The sequence below is a fragment of the Pituophis catenifer genome, unplaced genomic scaffold, assembly GCF_029215685.1.
Source record: "Pituophis catenifer annectens isolate HBS135680 unplaced genomic scaffold, rPitCat1.0.hap2 SCAF_3, whole genome shotgun sequence".
NCBI lineage: Eukaryota > Metazoa > Chordata > Lepidosauria > Squamata > Colubridae > Pituophis > Pituophis catenifer.
Genome location: NW_027256883.1, coordinates 98,807,767 through 98,825,403, shown reverse-complemented (window position 1 = coordinate 98,825,403; position 17,637 = coordinate 98,807,767). Strand labels below are relative to the sequence as shown.

General features: G+C 42.2%; 1 protein-coding gene across 1 annotated transcript in view; it reads right to left on the bottom strand.

The window, feature by feature from the left end:
- Window positions 1-15,612, bottom strand: part of LOC139314999 (uncharacterized) — a 243,268-nt gene extending 227,656 nt beyond the window's left edge. Inside the window, exon 1 of the mRNA XM_070941024.1 lies at window positions 13,276-15,612. Within this exon, the coding sequence (XP_070797125.1) occupies window positions 13,276-15,612 (2,337 nt within the window). The remainder of the gene's footprint in view (window positions 1-13,275) is intronic.
- Between the last annotated feature and the right edge of the window lie 2,025 nt (window positions 15,613-17,637).

Below are 17,637 nucleotides of genomic sequence, written 5' to 3'. Positions count from 1 at the left end.
TCATAGAACCCAATGTTATGTAATTCCTGCACTATACATTGGTTCCACTCGTAACCTGATTGCCTTAAACCATATAGGCTTTTCTGTAGCCTCCAACACTCAGTTCTATCCTGTGTATCATAACCAGGAGGTTTCTTCATATATATTGTATGCCTCAACGGAGCGTTCAAGTAAGCTGTTTCGACATCTATATGAGTAATAGAGCATTTATTTCTAGCTGCCCAAACAAGCATCGTTCTCAAAGTGCTCGCTCGTAGACTTGGAGCAAAAACCTCATCATAGTCTCTATCTGTCTGTGAGAACCCTTGTGCAACAAGCCGAGCTTTATGGGTTACTACCCCATCTACACTTTTCTTTACCTTATAGACCCACCTACAGCCTATAAGTTTCTCATTTGGTGGTATTCTTACAACTTCATAGACACCAAGCCTCTTCAAAGAATCAATTTCTCTATCCATTGCCTCTTGCCAGGCTTTTTGCTCCTTTTCTGGATATAATCTTATATCATGATAACTGGATGGTTCGATATCTACTTGGCAAACCACTGTGGCTTTATAGCGATCTGGTGGATGCCGGTCCCTGGAAGATCGTCTAGGCATAACAGGACTAACATCAGGTATATTGGGTTCATCCTCCCCTAACCCTAATTCCTGTTCCTGTTCTTCAACCTTAATAGATGGTTTATCATCCATCTCAGATGAACTATCATCAGGAATATGGTCTATCCTAACATCTACATCTGTAAAACCATAGTCTGCTTTTTCTAACCTGTCCCAGCCTTCATGTTCTAGGAATTTAGCACTTGCGCTACACAAAACTTTTGTTGTTCCTTTTTCCCAGAACCTATAGGACCTATGGTTAGCCTCATAGCCAACAAAAATCATTTTCTTTGCTCTCTGTTGGTCCTTCCTTCTCTGACTAACCGGTATATGCACCCAGGCTGGTGCACCAAAAGTATGTATATAACTTAAATCAGGCTTCCTCCCGTGCCATAAAGTAAAAGGTATTTTTCCTGTAGAGGAGTGCACCACATTATTTAAAATATGATTGGCACATAGTATTGCTTCTCCCCACAATTTATCAGGTAAACAAGCATCAGCCAGCATAGTCCTAGTCATAGCTTGTAGGGTCTGGCCTCTTCTTTCTATATATGCATTATGTTCTGGCCGAAAAGGGGCAGAACGTTTATGCTGTATCCCAGCATCCTTCAAAAACTTAGCCAACTGATGGTTAGTAAACTCAGTTCCATTGTCAGTAACAATGCATTTCACCTTAAACCTCTGCTTCCTTTCAACAAAACGAAGCCAATTTGTGATACATTGGAACGTATCACTTTTGGACTTCATAAGGTAGCAAAAACCATATCTAGTAAAGTGATCAACTATACTTAAAATATAGCATGCTCCCCCTAAACTGGGTTTCTTTGGCCCTATTAAGTCTAAAAAGACTACCTCCAAAGGTTTAGTTGTTTTAAACCCATTGCAGCGGTTTGCAGGTGTAACTTTACTTTTATGCTGGTTACAAGTATTACAATTCAGGTATTTGCTGCAAGCCCTTAACTTGATGCCGTTAGACTGCTTAACAGTCAAATGCAACAACCTGAAATTCAGATGACCAAGCCTTCTATGTAATAAATGTACGCATTCATCATGAGGCTTTACATTTCCAAATTTAGCTTTTGACTGAACTAACAGTAATGACTTATCCCTAATAACAAATAAGTCGTCTTCTAATTCTGCAGTAACTACAGTGCCTTCACATTCAAGCAAACATCTGTTGTTTTTAAAAGTTACTGTAAAACCAGAATGTAGTAATGACTTTACAGATAAAAGGTTATATTTCAAACTAGGGATATAAAGCATGGGTAAAGGGTGCTTACTGATAGAACATTGAACAAGTCCCTCCCCAGCTACAGTCACATTCCAGCCATTAGCTAATTTGACCTTTTTAGTACTTTTCTTCATATTTAGAAACAGTTTTCTGTTTTTTGTTATTGATTGAGAGGCACCGCTATCAATCACCCACCAATCATCTTTTATATTATTAGATGAACTGGTTGCTAAATTACACCCTTTCCTGGGTTTAGCAGAGTTTCTAGCAGACACTTTCTTATTACAATATTTTGCAATGTGCCCCTTAGCCCCACAAGCATAACAGCGTTTAACAATATTAACATTCTCATATACAGCTTCCACTTTTGGTTGCTGTTGCATCCTTAACTGGTCTCGTTCTTGCCTACGTTTGGCCTCATCCAGTAACCTACCAGTTATACTGGCCAATGTTAGTTCATCTCTAGACAATACTTCTAATGATGAAACAAAAGAGTCATAACTGTCATCCAACGATGAAAGAATAATATAAACTTGCTGCAGTTCAGTAAACACAAGGTCTTTCTCATGTAGCTCCTGGAAAAGCCCTGTCATGGAGTCCAGGTGAGCCATCATGTCTCCTTCTTTCTGAAGATGTAAGCGAAATAATTTCCGTGTCAGGTAGATATGGACACCCACAGAGTCACGAACGTAGAGCTTCTTTAGCTTTGACCAACACCTCGCAGCAGACTCTTCGCCCCGGAAATGGACAAGTTGCTGGTCTCCCAGTGTCAGGCCAATGATGCATAAAGCACGCTCGTTGTCCCTGTGAAACTTCGCTATCTTTTTGGCATCTTCTTCGTCAGCAGCATTCAGTGCAGTTATGTCCGGTGGATTATTAACCATGTCCCACAGTCCTTCTTTTCGCAAAAGTAGACAGCATTTTGTGGACCAGGTAACATAGTTTGTTCCATCCAACCGGGTTATAGTAGAATAACTTGTACCTTGCTCAAAAGCCATCATCTTGACTACTACACCCACTGCCTGCACTTCTCACTTCCACAAAAACAAATTAAAGAGCCCTGGAACGTTCTGGGCCCATAACCAATGTTAGGGTGTGTGTAAAAAGTATTTGTTGCTTGTGCAACGAGCAGAGCAGAAACACACAGGGAAGGAGATAAACGTCCAGCTCGTGTGAGAATAATACTTTATAGATAACAAGCAGTCTCGGTGTAAGTAAAACAGTCCAAGGTCATAAACAGTAATATCAGTCCAGTAAGTATCTTCCCTTACCAAAGCAAACAGACTTTAGTAACTATTGGTATACAGTACCATATAATAGACTCAGTAAGCAACAGGATACAATCAGGTATCAATCCGGAAGAAGCAGGAAGAACCAGGAAGAACGAACGCTTCTCTGTGCTGCTTATTTATGCACTGTAGCCTAATTACAGGGTTCAGCAAACCCTGATTACATGGCTCAGTTGTTTCTTAAAGGAACAGATATATTGCCTGACCAACAAGTTAGGAGTAAGCTGCAAGCTGAACCTAACAGTACAGATGAATTTCATAGAATGTCATAGAATTTCATAGAGCTGGACTCCACTGTCCTCTCACGACAGGGAGAAGGTCCAATGTCCTTTCCACTCCAACGGGGCAATGATCAAGCCACCCTCTCACTGGCTGGTCTCACTGGAGATAGTCATACCAGGGGTGTTACTACAGCTCCTTCGCTGGAGTAGAAATGGATCCCTCAGCTCCCCCATAGTCTCTCTATGCGGCTAAGGCATAGGTGAAATGAAGAATAAGGGGGAGGTCCCGCGTGATTGTTCTGGAAGCAGTCCTGGGGGGGAGGTGGGGGGAGAGGTGGGAGGAGGAGAGCAATATCCCCAGAGGAGGATAACAACATCACCTCCTCCGCCATGTAGTTAATCTTGGCCACCATCATGCTGTCATATCTCGGCTAAGGTCATTCGCTGCTACTGCCTTGGATCCACCTCCTCCAGTGGCGGGGGGGAGGGGGGCCATCATCCAATGTCCCAGCCACCCACCTCCTGGCTCCATCGTCTCCATCACTCCGTCACTCCTTCTCCTTCACATGGGAGAAGGAGAGGCCTCCACAGCCCAAATGTCAGGGGGAGCAGCCCGAATATCAGGGGGAGCAGTTTCAACAAACTAAATTCCCCGACTGCTGCCATCCTCGCCACCATTCTCCCTCGCACGGCGCTTCCACGTGCCTCTCCAACGCCGCCCGCCTGCACCAACCGCGATGTTCCGGGGGGCATAAAAGCCCTTCCCAGGCTGGGCAGGAGCTCTTCTCACCGGGGGCTGGGGCCGTAGATGTTTTACCAGCCCTTAAACCCCTCAGCATGGTTGACTGCCGCCATCTCCTTCACACGGCGCTTCCACGCGCCTCTCCAAATGCCGGCTCCCGCTCCAACCGTGATGTTCCGAAGGGCGTAAAAGCCCTCCCTAGGATGGGCAGGAGCTCTTCTCGCCGGGGCTAGGGTCGTGGATGTTTTTTAATGACCCTTAGACCCCTCGGCATGTCCCAAAACCACCCTGTCTCTCCCGGGAGCTACCCGGTTGCCGCCATCTTCGCGCATGCGTGGTAGAGGGTGTAATCCACATTTAATAACAAAATCGGTCTGTAATTTTTTATTAATTGTAAATCTGTATCTTCTTTGGGAATAAGTGTCACATATGCCTCCCTCCATGAATCTGGCATTTTAGCCTTCATTAAAAGTTCATTGAATAATTCCAGCATTACGTTGCTCATCGCTTCTTGTAACGTTTTGTATAATTCTGCTGGTAGGTCATCCGGTCCAGGTGCTTTCCCATTTTTTTGTCTTTTTATGGCTTCTGTTAATTCCATCATTGTTATCCTTTCTTCTAACATTCCTTTATATTGATCTGTTATTTTCGGTAGATCTGACTTTTCCAAATATTTTGATATCTTTTCCTCTGAAATTTTTTCTTGAGAGTAAAGTTTTTTATAGTATTTTTGAATTATCTTCTTCTTTTCCTCATTTCTGTAACATATTTATTCTTCTTCTTGTAAATATTTTATCATCTTTTTCTCCTTCTCTTTTTTCAATTTATGCTAACCATCTTCCTGGTTTATTTGCATTTTCAACAAAGTTCTGTTTAGTTGCTTTTAATTTATTTGCTAATTGTTCTTGCTCATTTAAATTTATTTCATGTTTTTTCACTTCCATCAACTTCTTAATTTTTTTTATTTTGTATATCTTTTTGGAGTCCTTTTACTAATTTCTTATACTCCTCTTCCAGCCTTGTCTGTTTTTGTCTTTTCTTTTTATTCTTTTTTCCCAAATAAGCTATGACCAGACCTCTAATATAAGCTTTCATAGTGTCCCATACAATCTGAAGTGATATGTCCTCTTTTTTATTTACTTTAAAGAAAAACTCTAACTCTTTTTCCATAAGCTGTTGAAAATATTTTTCATTTAATATTGTTGCATTTAAAGTCTATCTTGTCTTTTCTTTCCATGTTATTATCATTGGGTTATGATCCGCCCAAATATTTGAATCAATATTTGCTTCTTGAATATTATCCATAAGTTCTATTGACATCCATAATATATCTAACCTCGACCATGATAAGTGTCTATTTGAATAAAAAGTATATTGCTTTTCTTTCAAATGCTTTTGTCTCCATACATCTTGAATACTCAATTCTTCCATCATTGTAAAAACAGATCTCGGCAGTATTCTTCTAGACTTTTTATTAGTCTTCATTGTTTTATAGTCCAAGTCCACCTCTACTATGGCATTAAAATCATCCATTATACATACATATTCATAATCCAGTTCTAATATTTTTTTGTGTAATCTTCAATAAAATTCTTCTTGTTTTTCATTTGGTGCATATACAGCAATAAGTAATATTTTTTTTAAGTTCATTTTTATTTCCACCATCAAAATCCTACCTTCATCATCTTCAAAACATAATTTTGGTTCTAATTTTTCTTTAATATACAGTACCACACCTCTTTTACTCTGTTGTATCAATTTTGTAAATAAAACTCCTAGCTTTGGATATTGTAACAATTTCACACCTTGTCTTCTAATATGTACTTCTTGTAAACATATAATGTCCATTTTCAAACTATTCAATGTATTTAAGGATCTATTCCTTTTTATCGCCGCATTTAGTCCATTTATCTTCAGTGATATTACTTTTATTTCTTCTTCCATGTTTTACTTGTTACTAGTTTTTGACTTCATCGCCCTTGTCTCTCTTTGTTCCAAATTTGTAATGAACAGATTGCTGATCTAACTACATCATCTAGTATTAGAATTCTTAGAAGTAAAAAATACCTTCTAAGTATTTTGGATGTAGACATTTCTCTTGCAAGAATGTCAATAGATACTTTCCATCTTTGTTTGATCTGCTGTGAATCAATTTCTCACTGTTCATTAGTATCCTTTAGCATACCAATTCAATGTTAGAACTTTCTTTCGAGTTTGAAAAACTTTTGGAAGACATTCCTGGTTTTCCATATCTCTTTCCATCTTCAATATAGTTGCAGACATTGTTGTAATACGGCTTGTGTCTTTTAATAACTTTTTGAAATTCTTTGTTAAGTTCCTTTCTGACATCTTTGTTTTTCTCATCCTTGACTTCTCTTCCCTTTTTGGCAATTTCCAGAGTTCTGATATCCATATTTTCTCATATTTCTCGGTCCTTGGTGGTCTCTTTCCACGTTCACCCTTAACCAGAATATAACCAGGGCATACAAAATCTTTGCCAGACCAATACTCAAATACAGCTCATCTGCCTGGAATCCACACTGTATAACGGACATTAATACAATTGAGCGAGTCCAGAGGTATTTCACAAGAAGAGTACTCTACTCCTCTGCTTGCAATAGAATACTTTATGCCACCAGGCTCGAAATTTTGGACCTGGACAACCTAGAACTACGCTGCCTATGGTCTGATTTAAGCTTAGCACATAAAATTGTCTGCTATAATGTCCTACCTGTCAATGACTACTTCAGCTTCAATCGGAATAATATACGGGCAAACAATAGATACAAACTCAAAGTAAACTATTCCAAACTCGATTGCAGAAAATATGACTTCAGCAACAGAGTGGTCAATGCCTGGAACTCACTGCCTGACTCTATTGTTACATCCTCAAACCCCAAAAACTTTAACCTTAAACTGTCTACCATGGACCTCACTCCATTCCTAAGAGTAAAGGGGGCATGCATAAACGCACCAGCATGCCTACCATCCCTGTCCTACTGTTCCCATTTATTCGTACTCATTTATTATGTATATACTTATGCCTGTTTATACTTATATGTTTATATGTTATGTTCATACTTATATATGTTTTCTCATACATGCTTGATAAACTAAATAAATAAATAAAATAAAATAAAAATAAATAAACCACTTCTTGATTTCATTCAAACAGTTCCTCTGCTTTTTTATCAATGAGGTTTTCGAAGTGATTCTGGATATTCTTCTTGAAAATGGTAGGTTATGATAATATTATGGAAACTGGTTGACTTTCTTCTTCTTTATTTGGAACTTGCAATTTTAATTCTGTATTCTCCATAGAATTATATTCATGTATATAGTCATCATTTTAACTGCTAGAAGACTATGTTAGCCAAGAAGAAATATTGCTATTGGCAGAAATTGAAGTGTCTCTCTCATCATTTTGGTTTCCTAGGCCACATTGTCCAATTACATTGCCCTCTTTATTTCCAGTTGTAGCATTCCAGTCCCCAACCATAGGCAACACATCTTATTAGAACTACTTTATTTCAGTCTGAACCTGACTATGAAACTCATCAACCTCCTCTTCTGCATTAGTACCTGCAGCATAAACTTGGATAATGATCATATTAAAAGGTTCTCCACAAAGTCTAATTATTAGGTTATTGTGACCACTTTGTATCCAAGTACTTTTTTTACTCTAACCTTTCTGATTATGAAAGTAATATCATTCCTTCCTTGTTTTTCATGTCCTGAGCAGTAAATAGTATGATCCTCTGACTGAAAATGTCAAATTCTGATTTATTTCAATTATCTGGTCCTAAGATGTCAATGTGTATTTGATTAATTTCATCTTTCACTATCTCAAGCTTTCCCATGTTCATGACTCCTATACTTTATGTTCTCACTATAATTCTATCTTTGTAGCTTCAGATTTTCTTTTCCTGCATAGCAACATCAGCAATTAAACATCCTGAAAACTTCAATCTAGTTATGTCATGGACACCATTAATGTTCTAAAAGATCCTCAGCTCTTCCTCAGTAGCCTGTTGAATGTCATTCATTAAGGCAGCTGGCATTTTATTGTCTATCACTTTATATATTCCTGCACAGTATGTAATTAGATTTGTCCTTATCACTAAAATAATTATCATCCTCCTGCATCTTCCTATATCATTTTTGCCCCCTATGGGAGCCTGCTTACTTTAGCTGGGCAAATGGGATTACCTTCACACCTTGGTGACCTGGCTGGGATTATATATCCATGGAATAAACTGCTGGTGTTCTCCCAAAAGCAACTTCCTAGCATGATGAGGTAACACAGAGGACTTGAGGGGGCAAAGGCTTGATACAAGAATAGAATGTAAAGCTTTGGAGACATTCTGATGGATCACTCTCAAATGTCTGTTTCAAAAATTTTATCTAGTATCATAATCCAGACCTTCAAGGCCTCTTCCAACTCTGTTATTCTGTTAAATAATCCATATAAGAAACATTTATTTTAACAAAGCCATTTAAGTGCATTAAATACACTGAAGAAAAATTGATTTCCTGTGCAACGTAATCTTGGATGACATTTATTTATTTATTTATTTATTTATTTATTTATTTATTTATTTATTTATTTATTTTTGAATTTGTATACCGCCCTTCTCCCTGAGGACTCAGGGCGGTGAACAGCCAAATAAAAACATCAAATACAAATATTAAAACACATTTAAAAAATATATATAGATTTGGCCCCATTAATTAAAACGATAAACAAAACAAAACAATTAAAAAACCCTTAAAAAGAAATTAAGCCAGCCCGGCTTGTTGAAAAAAGGAAGTTTTAAGGGCACGGCGGAAGGCACTGAGGTCATGGATTCTCCTTATCTCAGGGGGCAACTGATTCCAGAGGGTGGGTGCCCGCACAGAGAAGGCCCTCCCCCTGGGGGTCACCAGCCTGCATTGTTTGGCTGATGGCACCCTGAGGAGGCCCTCTCTGTGGGAGCGCACGGGTCGGTGGGAGGTCGTCGGTGGCAGTAAGTGGTCTCGAAGATAGCTAGGCCCTATGCCATGGAGCGCTTTAAAGGTGATAACCAACACCTTGAAGCGCACCCGGAAGACCACCGGGAGCCAGTGCAGTTCACGCAGGAGCGGTGTTACATGGGAGCGCCATGCTGCTCCCGTCACTACCCGCGCTGCTGCGTTCTGGACCAGTTGGAGCCTCCGGGTGCTCTTCAAGGGGAGCCCCATGTAGAGAGCATTGCAGTAATCGAGGAGAGAGGTTACGAGGGCATGAGTGACTGTGCACAAGGAATCCCGATCAAGAAAGGGTCGCAACTGGCGGATCAGGCGAACCTGATAAAAGGTCCCCCTGGTTACAGCCGTCAGATGTTCCTCCAAGGACAGCTGCGTATCCAGGAGGACTCCCAGATTGCGAGCCCTCTCTGTGGGGGCCAAAGACTCGCCCCCAATAGTCAGTGATGGGGTCAACTGACCATATCGGGATGCCGGGAACCACAGCCACTCAGTCTTGGAAGGGTTGAGCTTGAGCCTGTTCCTCCCCATCCAGATCCGTACAGCCTCCAGGCACTGGGACATCACTTCAAGGGCATCATTGGGGTGGCCTGGGGTGGAGATGTACAGCTGAGTATCATCAGCGTACTGATGGTATCTCACCCCAAAGCCACGGATGATCTCGCCCAGCAGCTTCACATAAATGTTGAACAGGAGGGGCGAGAGGACCGACCCCTGAGGCACTCCACATATAAGAGGCCTCGAGGTCGACCTCTGCCCCCCTGCCAACACAAACTGCGACCGGTCGGAGAGAAAGGAGGAGAACCACCGTAACACGGTGCCCCCCATCCCCAACTCTTCCAACCGGTGCAGCATGATACCATGGTCGATGGTATCAAAAGCCGCTGAGAGGTCTAACAGGACCAGAACAGAGGAGCAACCCCTGTCCCGAGCCCTCCAGAGATCATCAACCAACGCGACCAATGCCGTTTCCGTGCTGTGCCCAGGCCTGAAACCAGACTGGAACGGATCCAGATAGGATGTTTCCTCCAGGAATTGCGGGAACTGTCGCGCGACCACACTCTCAACAACCTTCGCCAGAAAGCGAAGGTTGGAGACAGGACGGTAGTTGGCCAATATTGCCGGATCCAGGGACGGCTTCTTGAGGAGAGGCCTCACCACCGCCTCTTTCAAGGCCGCGGGGAAGTAACCCTCACTCAACGAAGCGTTGATAACACCCTGGAGCCAGCCTCGTGTAACCTCCCGGGAGGCCAGTACCAACCAGGAGGGACACAGGTCCAGTAAACATGTGGCCGCACTAAGTCTCCCCAAAATCCTGTCCACATCATCGGGAGTCACAGCATCAAACTCCTCCCAGATAACATTCTCAAGACTATTCCTCGTCACCCTGCCCTGATCTACCCAGTCAGAGTCCAAGTCCCCCCGGATCTGAGCGATTTTGTCATGCAGGTATTGTCCGAAATCCTCCGCCCTGCCTTCCAAGGGATCCTCCCGCGCTCCCAGGTGGAGCAGGGAGCGGGTTACCCTGAACAGGGCAGCCGGACGATTCCCTGATGACGCAATAGAGGCGGAAAAGTAATTAAACTTTGCCGTCTTTATCGCCACTAGGTAGGTCTTAATATGCGACCTTACCAGTGTTCGGTCAGATTCAGCGCGACTGGCCCTCCAACCGCTCTCTAGGCGTCTTTTCCGGCATTTCATCTCCCTCAGCTCCTCGGTGAACCAAGGAGCCGCGAGGGATCGACACCGGGTCAGAGGCCGCAAAGGCACGACTCGATCCAAGGCCCCACCAGCCGCCCGGTCCCAGGCAGCTACTAGGTCCTCGGCCAAGTCGTGTGCCAGCTCATCAGGAATTGGCCCAAGCTCCGTCTGGAACCTATCAGGATCCATCAGGTGCCTGGGGCGGACCCATCTAATTGGGTCCGCCTCCCTGCAGCGGGGTGTAGCGGTATGAAGGTCCAGACGAAGGAGTGAGTGATCTGACCATGACAAGGGTTCCATATCTATATCCCCTATAACAAGATCACTCAACCACTGGCCAGAGACAAAAATCAAGTCTAGAGTGTGTCCCCCCCGTGAGTGGGGCCATGAACTAACTGGGTCAGGTCCATGGCCGTCATGGAAGCCATGAATTCCCGAGCCATCCCAGACGTTTCACCAACGGATGGCAAGTTGAAATCACCCATGACCATAAGCCTGGGTGTATCAACTGCCACCGTGGCTATCACGTCGAGTAGCTCAGGCAGGGCTGCTGCCACGCGGCAGGGAGCCAGGTACGCAAGCAGCAAGCCCATCTGAACCCCATGACCCCATCTCACGAAGAGGGACTCACATCCGGCAATCTGAGGCACAGTGGTCTCCCTCGAACCAAGACCTTCTTTAATAATAACCGCCACCCCCCCCCGCCCCTCCCCTGGGCTCTTGGTTGATGGTATGCTCTGAAACCTGGTGGGCACATCTCGACCAGAGGGACACCTCCCTCCGGTCCCAACCAGGTCTCCGTAATACCTGCCAGGTCCGCTCCCCCCTCCTGGATAAGATCGTGAATGAGGGGGGCCTTATTTACCACAGACCTAGCGTTGCACAGCATCAACCGCAGGCCCAGGTCCTGAGTATCTAAGCCACCTAGTATCCGAGGGGAGCCTTGGGGGCCGGGGCGCGCCATTGCTCTCAGACAGCGAGTGCGCGTCCCCGACACATGATGTGGCCCCCTGCTCCCGCCATATCTGCCCCTCCCAACCATCGTGCAGATGGTATTTCCCTCCGCCCCCTCCCCATTCCCTCATCCAATGTCCTCCAAACCGTTACCCCGTGCCGGGCTCGGCTCTGACCTTGGTGGATTACCCCCCCCATCCCCTTTGGTCGTCCTCCCGGTTCCCCTTAAAAAATTATTAAAAACCCTAATTAAAAAACCCCTTAATCCCCGCTTTGAAACATGCCACCTCTCAGGGCTCCAAAGCCCGTCCTTAAGGTAGGCCTTTGATAACGTGGAAGGCCATCGCCGCGAGAGGGGGGCATCTCGCAACGCAAGCAGGTCTGTCGTGGTATAAGCCATACATAGATGAGAGGTAAAAAGTCTGGTCAGGAGTTTGATAAATAGTCTAAGATGTTGGAGCAAGATGGATCTCATCCAGAGATATGATAGATAGATCATATCAATAGGTCAATAGATATAATGTGAGTATTGTTGATGAATTAATTTTTTTCAGACAGTACAATATTGGTAGTCCTTGCTTAACAGTGGTAATTGGGACTAGCAACTCCATCACTAAGCATGATGGTCAGAAAGGACAATGTCACATGTTCACATCAACTTATGATAGCAGTTGCAGCTGTTCCAATTGCTGCTGTTAAGCAAATCCCATTGTGTCATTAAGCATAACGTCACGTGATTGCCATTAGCAACTTCCTGCAAGCTTTCCTTCTGACTTTGTCAGAAGCCAACAATGAACAACAGCAAACATATGACCTCAGAATATTGCAGCCGTCATAAATGAGAGCCCATTGTGAAGTTCAAGATATGAGATCAAATCACAGCAGAGATGCTACGATGGCCACAACTATGAGGACCAGTGGTTAAGTCTCCTCATTCAGTGATATCATGACTTTAAATGGTCGCTAAATGAATGGTTAACTGGTGATGTAAGTGAGGACTACCTGTATAAGAAACTATGTTTTTAAAGGTGCAAACAATATCTGAGCATGAGAAATTTTAAAAAACATGTAACAACAAATGTTTTAATCATTTTTATAAAATATTTATTAAAAATATAACTGAAAATTTGTATTCCATTCATGAAAGAATCAGCATATCGACAAAAAGAAAATCAGTACTGCACTAGCATCCCATTTAGAGCTCCATAGATGAATTACAAATTAAAGAATCAGGGAAACGATGAACATCTTTCTTTATACTGGAGTTGAACAGAAGACAAATTTGCTGACTGTAAAAAAAACTAGGAACTATTTGTGGCCACTCCCATTGCAAAAATATTTAATCAGAAAGACTACTAGGCATACGTAAAGAAATTACTTAAATTGGGAAACAAACTATTACCAGATTTTCAGCAATGAATTACTATAAAAATTATATATGATAAAATTTTGGAACATATATTGTAGTAACACTGATGCAAAATTGGCAGCAGGAAAATATGAAGATGAAATAATTTCAAGCAGGATAACTTACCTCTCTGGATATATATGGAAGCAGTTCACTCCCATTTCTATGTTCCCCATTATCTGTAGAAACAGGAATGCTGGGACTGAACATCATAAGGTCACTCTTGGCACCAGTCTCAACATTCACACCTGCCAGGATGTGGCTGTGGTGATTGGAATAGGACCAGCTGCCCACCTCACTGGCACACACCAGGGTGGCCATGCCAGGGCCATACACCATGGGTTCCTTTTCCTTGCAGTGGCATCGTAGAGTCATATAAACAAAAACGGCCAGCAGGAACAGGCTGCAAACAGAGCAGATGGCAAGGATCAAATAAATGTTGATTGAGTTCACCAGAGGCATGAAGCTCTCTCCTGACATGGAGAGATGAACATCTGTTTTAATGGCCTGGAAACTTGTCACAAGTGACAGACTCAAGGTAGCTGTAGCTGAGAGCTGAGGCTCCCCATGATCCTTGACAAGAAGCAGAACAGTGTAGAATTTGCCTCCTTCTGATTCATACAGAGAATATTTGGTACTCACCTCACCGCTATACTGCCCCACAGACCATGGACTATTGCTTTCTTCAACCAGTTCATATCTTAGCCAGGCATTGTATCCAGAATCCACATCCAAGGCATGGATCTTGCCTACAATATGCCCAGGCATCATAGGGACAACTAGAAGAATTGGGTTCTCTTCTGATGACCTTGATACAGCAGGTGCATTGTCATTCTCATCCAACACAAATACTTGAACAGTCGCATTTCCATACAAGAAGGGGATTCCAGCATCCTTGGCTCTCACCTGGAACTCCAGCAGTTTCAACTCCTCATAGTCCAAGGTCTGCAAAGCATAAAGTTTTCCACTCTCCGAATGTACAGAGATGTAGCTTGACAATGGCCAGAACTTCACATCTATCCAATAGGAGATCAGACCATTCTCACCTATATCTGGGTCTGAGGCAGACATTGTGAAGATGTGAGCACCAGGGGGATTGTTTTCCTTCACAAAGACTGTGTAGGAGGTCTGAGTGAAAGCTGGAGCATTATCATTTATGTCACTCAAAGGCACTAAGAGGGTGATGCTAGAAGACAGTTGTGGAACGCCTTGATCTTCCACTGTCACAACCATCCTGTACTCAGTCACCTGCTCCCTATCCAAAGGTGCTCCAACAATTAGGGAGTAGTAATTCTTGAATGTGGACTCGAGTTGGAAAGGTACTCCAGTGGGCCAGAGGAAATAGTTTATTTGTCCATTGTTGCCAGAATCCCTGTCAGAAGCACTGATGATGGCTACCACAGTCCCTGGAGGGGAGTCCTCTGGCAAGGGCACAGAGAGAGAATTCACAGATATTTCTGGAATGTTGTCATTCATGTCCAATACTTCAATGAGAACTTTACATTGCCCTGATAATGGAAAATTACCTTTATCTTTTGCCAGAATTGGAAGTTCATAGAACCTACTTTCTTCGTAATCCAATTTTCCAATCACTATGATCTCCCCAGTGTCAGAATTTATACTAAATATCTTTGTGACATGAGGAGCTAAGCTATCAGTAAAAAAATAAGAAATTTCCCTATTCATCCCTTCATCTAAGTCTGTAGCGTTCAGAGTAATAACTAATGACCCACTAGCTGTATTTTCTAGCAACTTTACCCTATAAACAGATTGGTTAAACACAGGAGGGTTGTCATTGACATCCAGCACATTGATGACTAGCTGAACAGTTCCTGTGAGTTTTGGTTCACCCCCATCAGTGGCTGTCAGTACTAAACGATGCACAGGGCTCTTCTCTCTGTCAAGTGGAACCTTCAATAGAAGTACTACAGATTTACTCTCATCTTCATCATTTCCTGAATCCAGAACAAAATGGTTGTTTGGGCTGAGTTTGTAAGTCAATAGAGCATTAGTACCAATATCAGCATCAGAGGCTCCCTTTAATGGAAATTGTGTAACTAATGTTATAAATTCAGCCATGCTCAGGATCTGTTCCCTGGCTGAGAAGATAGGAGCATTGTCGTTAATGTCTTTGACTTCAACCTCCACATGGAAGAACCTCAGAGGTTTCTCGACAATCACCTCCAGATGAAGGACACAGTCTGCATTTTTGGCACACAGCTCCTCCCTGTCTATCTGGGAATTTACAAACAAGATCCCATTCTGCAGGTTTACCTCAAAATAGTCCTTCTCTCCTTTGGACAGCATCCGGAACATCCGAGGCACCAGCTCGCTCACCTCCAACCCCAGATCCTGGGCGATGCGGCCCACAAAGGTGCCGTGCTGGGATTCCTCCAGCACAGAATAATGGAGCTGGCCGCTCCCCATTTTCCAGGCGGTGTGGAGCAGAAGCAGCTGCAGCATTCCCTTCGGCCAGGTAAGCATTGCAGAACTGGCACAACACTAGCAAGCTCTTCTCTTTTTCTCTAAATATCTTGCCTTAAAGGAGTCAGGAGTAGAGACCACCTACCCCAGCCATACTGGTAATGCCAGTATCTCTTTTGTTCGAGATTTTCCTTGTGGATCTGACTGGCAGGAATGTCTGTTCCTTTAAGGGAGGGGCTCTGCATTTTCAGTTTCACTTAGAGGGTTCGTTAGGAAACAGCGACCTCTTGTGACTGAATTTCAAAATGAGAAACAATTTCCATTGTTCTTTAACTATTAGATTATTTTAGATCTTATATTGATCCCTTGGTGCTTCCATGAAATTGCATTATAATGAAATGGATATTTGTCTGGTTTTCTGGCCATCTTTTCCACTGCCAATTGATGAACATCACATAGATGGGGAGAAGTTGAAGTAGTTGCAAACCATTTAAGTCAGACTTTTGACCACGATGACAAACATTGCTACATTAATTCCAAAGAAACTCATAACAGTATTCTAATGCTATGAAAGCAGAAGTACTTTTGTAGTTTTATTTTTGAGTTTGGCTGGATATGCAGCTCTTGAACTTTTTAGGCAAATGATAAGCAGGGCAAGTTCTCAAACTCATGGGATGTTTTAACTGGCTTATTCCTGAAATAGATTACATGTTGCAATTAATCTAACCCCCATATTTGAGTGCATTTCCAGAGTATAGTAACTGTTGGTTCTTTCCCTGATTAATCTGTTGCTTTTAGTGCCATCACTAAGTCTATAAAATGTTATTCTTTACCAGCGTTATATTGCCAAAATTATTTTTAGGAGACTATAAATTTTTTTATCACTTTTTTCTACAACTGATTTTCATATGACCCCTGTTTAGCATGTACTATTTTGTATTAAATGTTGTGAGAAGAAAAAAAGTACAGAAATTCAAACATTTACTCTTTTATATTTCATTCCCAGTTACAAAGAATCTTTTATTTAATAACCTCACATAACAATTTTGATTAACCCAGAAAGAAAATTTCATGAACACAGTCACCACTAGTAAACTCTGAATCAAGAGGGTCTGTCTGATTATTTTTTTACACAAACTTTTACTGTAGTTTTTTATTGCTTAAGTAGAGTAGCCAGAATATAGAAGCCAGCTAATAATGAATGTTCGTTTGTGCATGTAATAGATAGCAATTGTCCACTGTTCAAAAAAAGATAAACTATTGAAGAGCATATATATACTGTATAGGTTGTAGACTTGCCTCATTGTTATTGCATTCTAGTCTAACACTTGTAACTTAGTTATAGTGGTTTTGGAAAGAGAAATATGGTTTGAAGACATTTAGAATTATAGTGAAAAAATTAAATTCATCACCATATTAAAAAATATGGATTTATCCCCTTTATTTACATAATATAAAGACTGGTCAATATTATGTAATACTATATCATGCAGTGTCATGTTGCTGTCATGTTGCTGCGTCACATTACTGTCACGTGATTTATCACAATGTTTTTTCCCTTCGCAGAGCTAGGGTGGGCGTAGCCTGCGTGTGACGCATCCGGCCCGCAGGCCATCAGTTCTATATGATCAAGGATTAATTATTAAATTTTGAAGTATAGTTAAGTTTCTTTCCCTTTCCCTTTCTCCCTTTTTCCTTTGTTTTAAGTATTCTTTTCTGATATGTTTCCTCCCTCCCCCCTTTCCTCCCCTAAACTGACAAAAAGGAAAATAACTATAGCTATGTAAAGTTGTGAGCCTTGGAATCTAGTATATTAGTCACAGAAGCTTCACTCTACATACTTGCCTTCAGTTTGATGATTTGCTAACAATAAAAGGATCTTGATAGACTTGAGCACTAGGCTCAAGTCCAACAAGATGCTGTGAAAAAAGTAAGGTCCTGCACTTAGGAAAAACCAAATGTACAGCTATAGAATAGATAGTACTTGACTCAACAGTACTAACTGTGAGAGGGATATAAGTGTCCTAGTGGTCCTATCCAAGTATAAGCCAGCAGTGTGCCAAA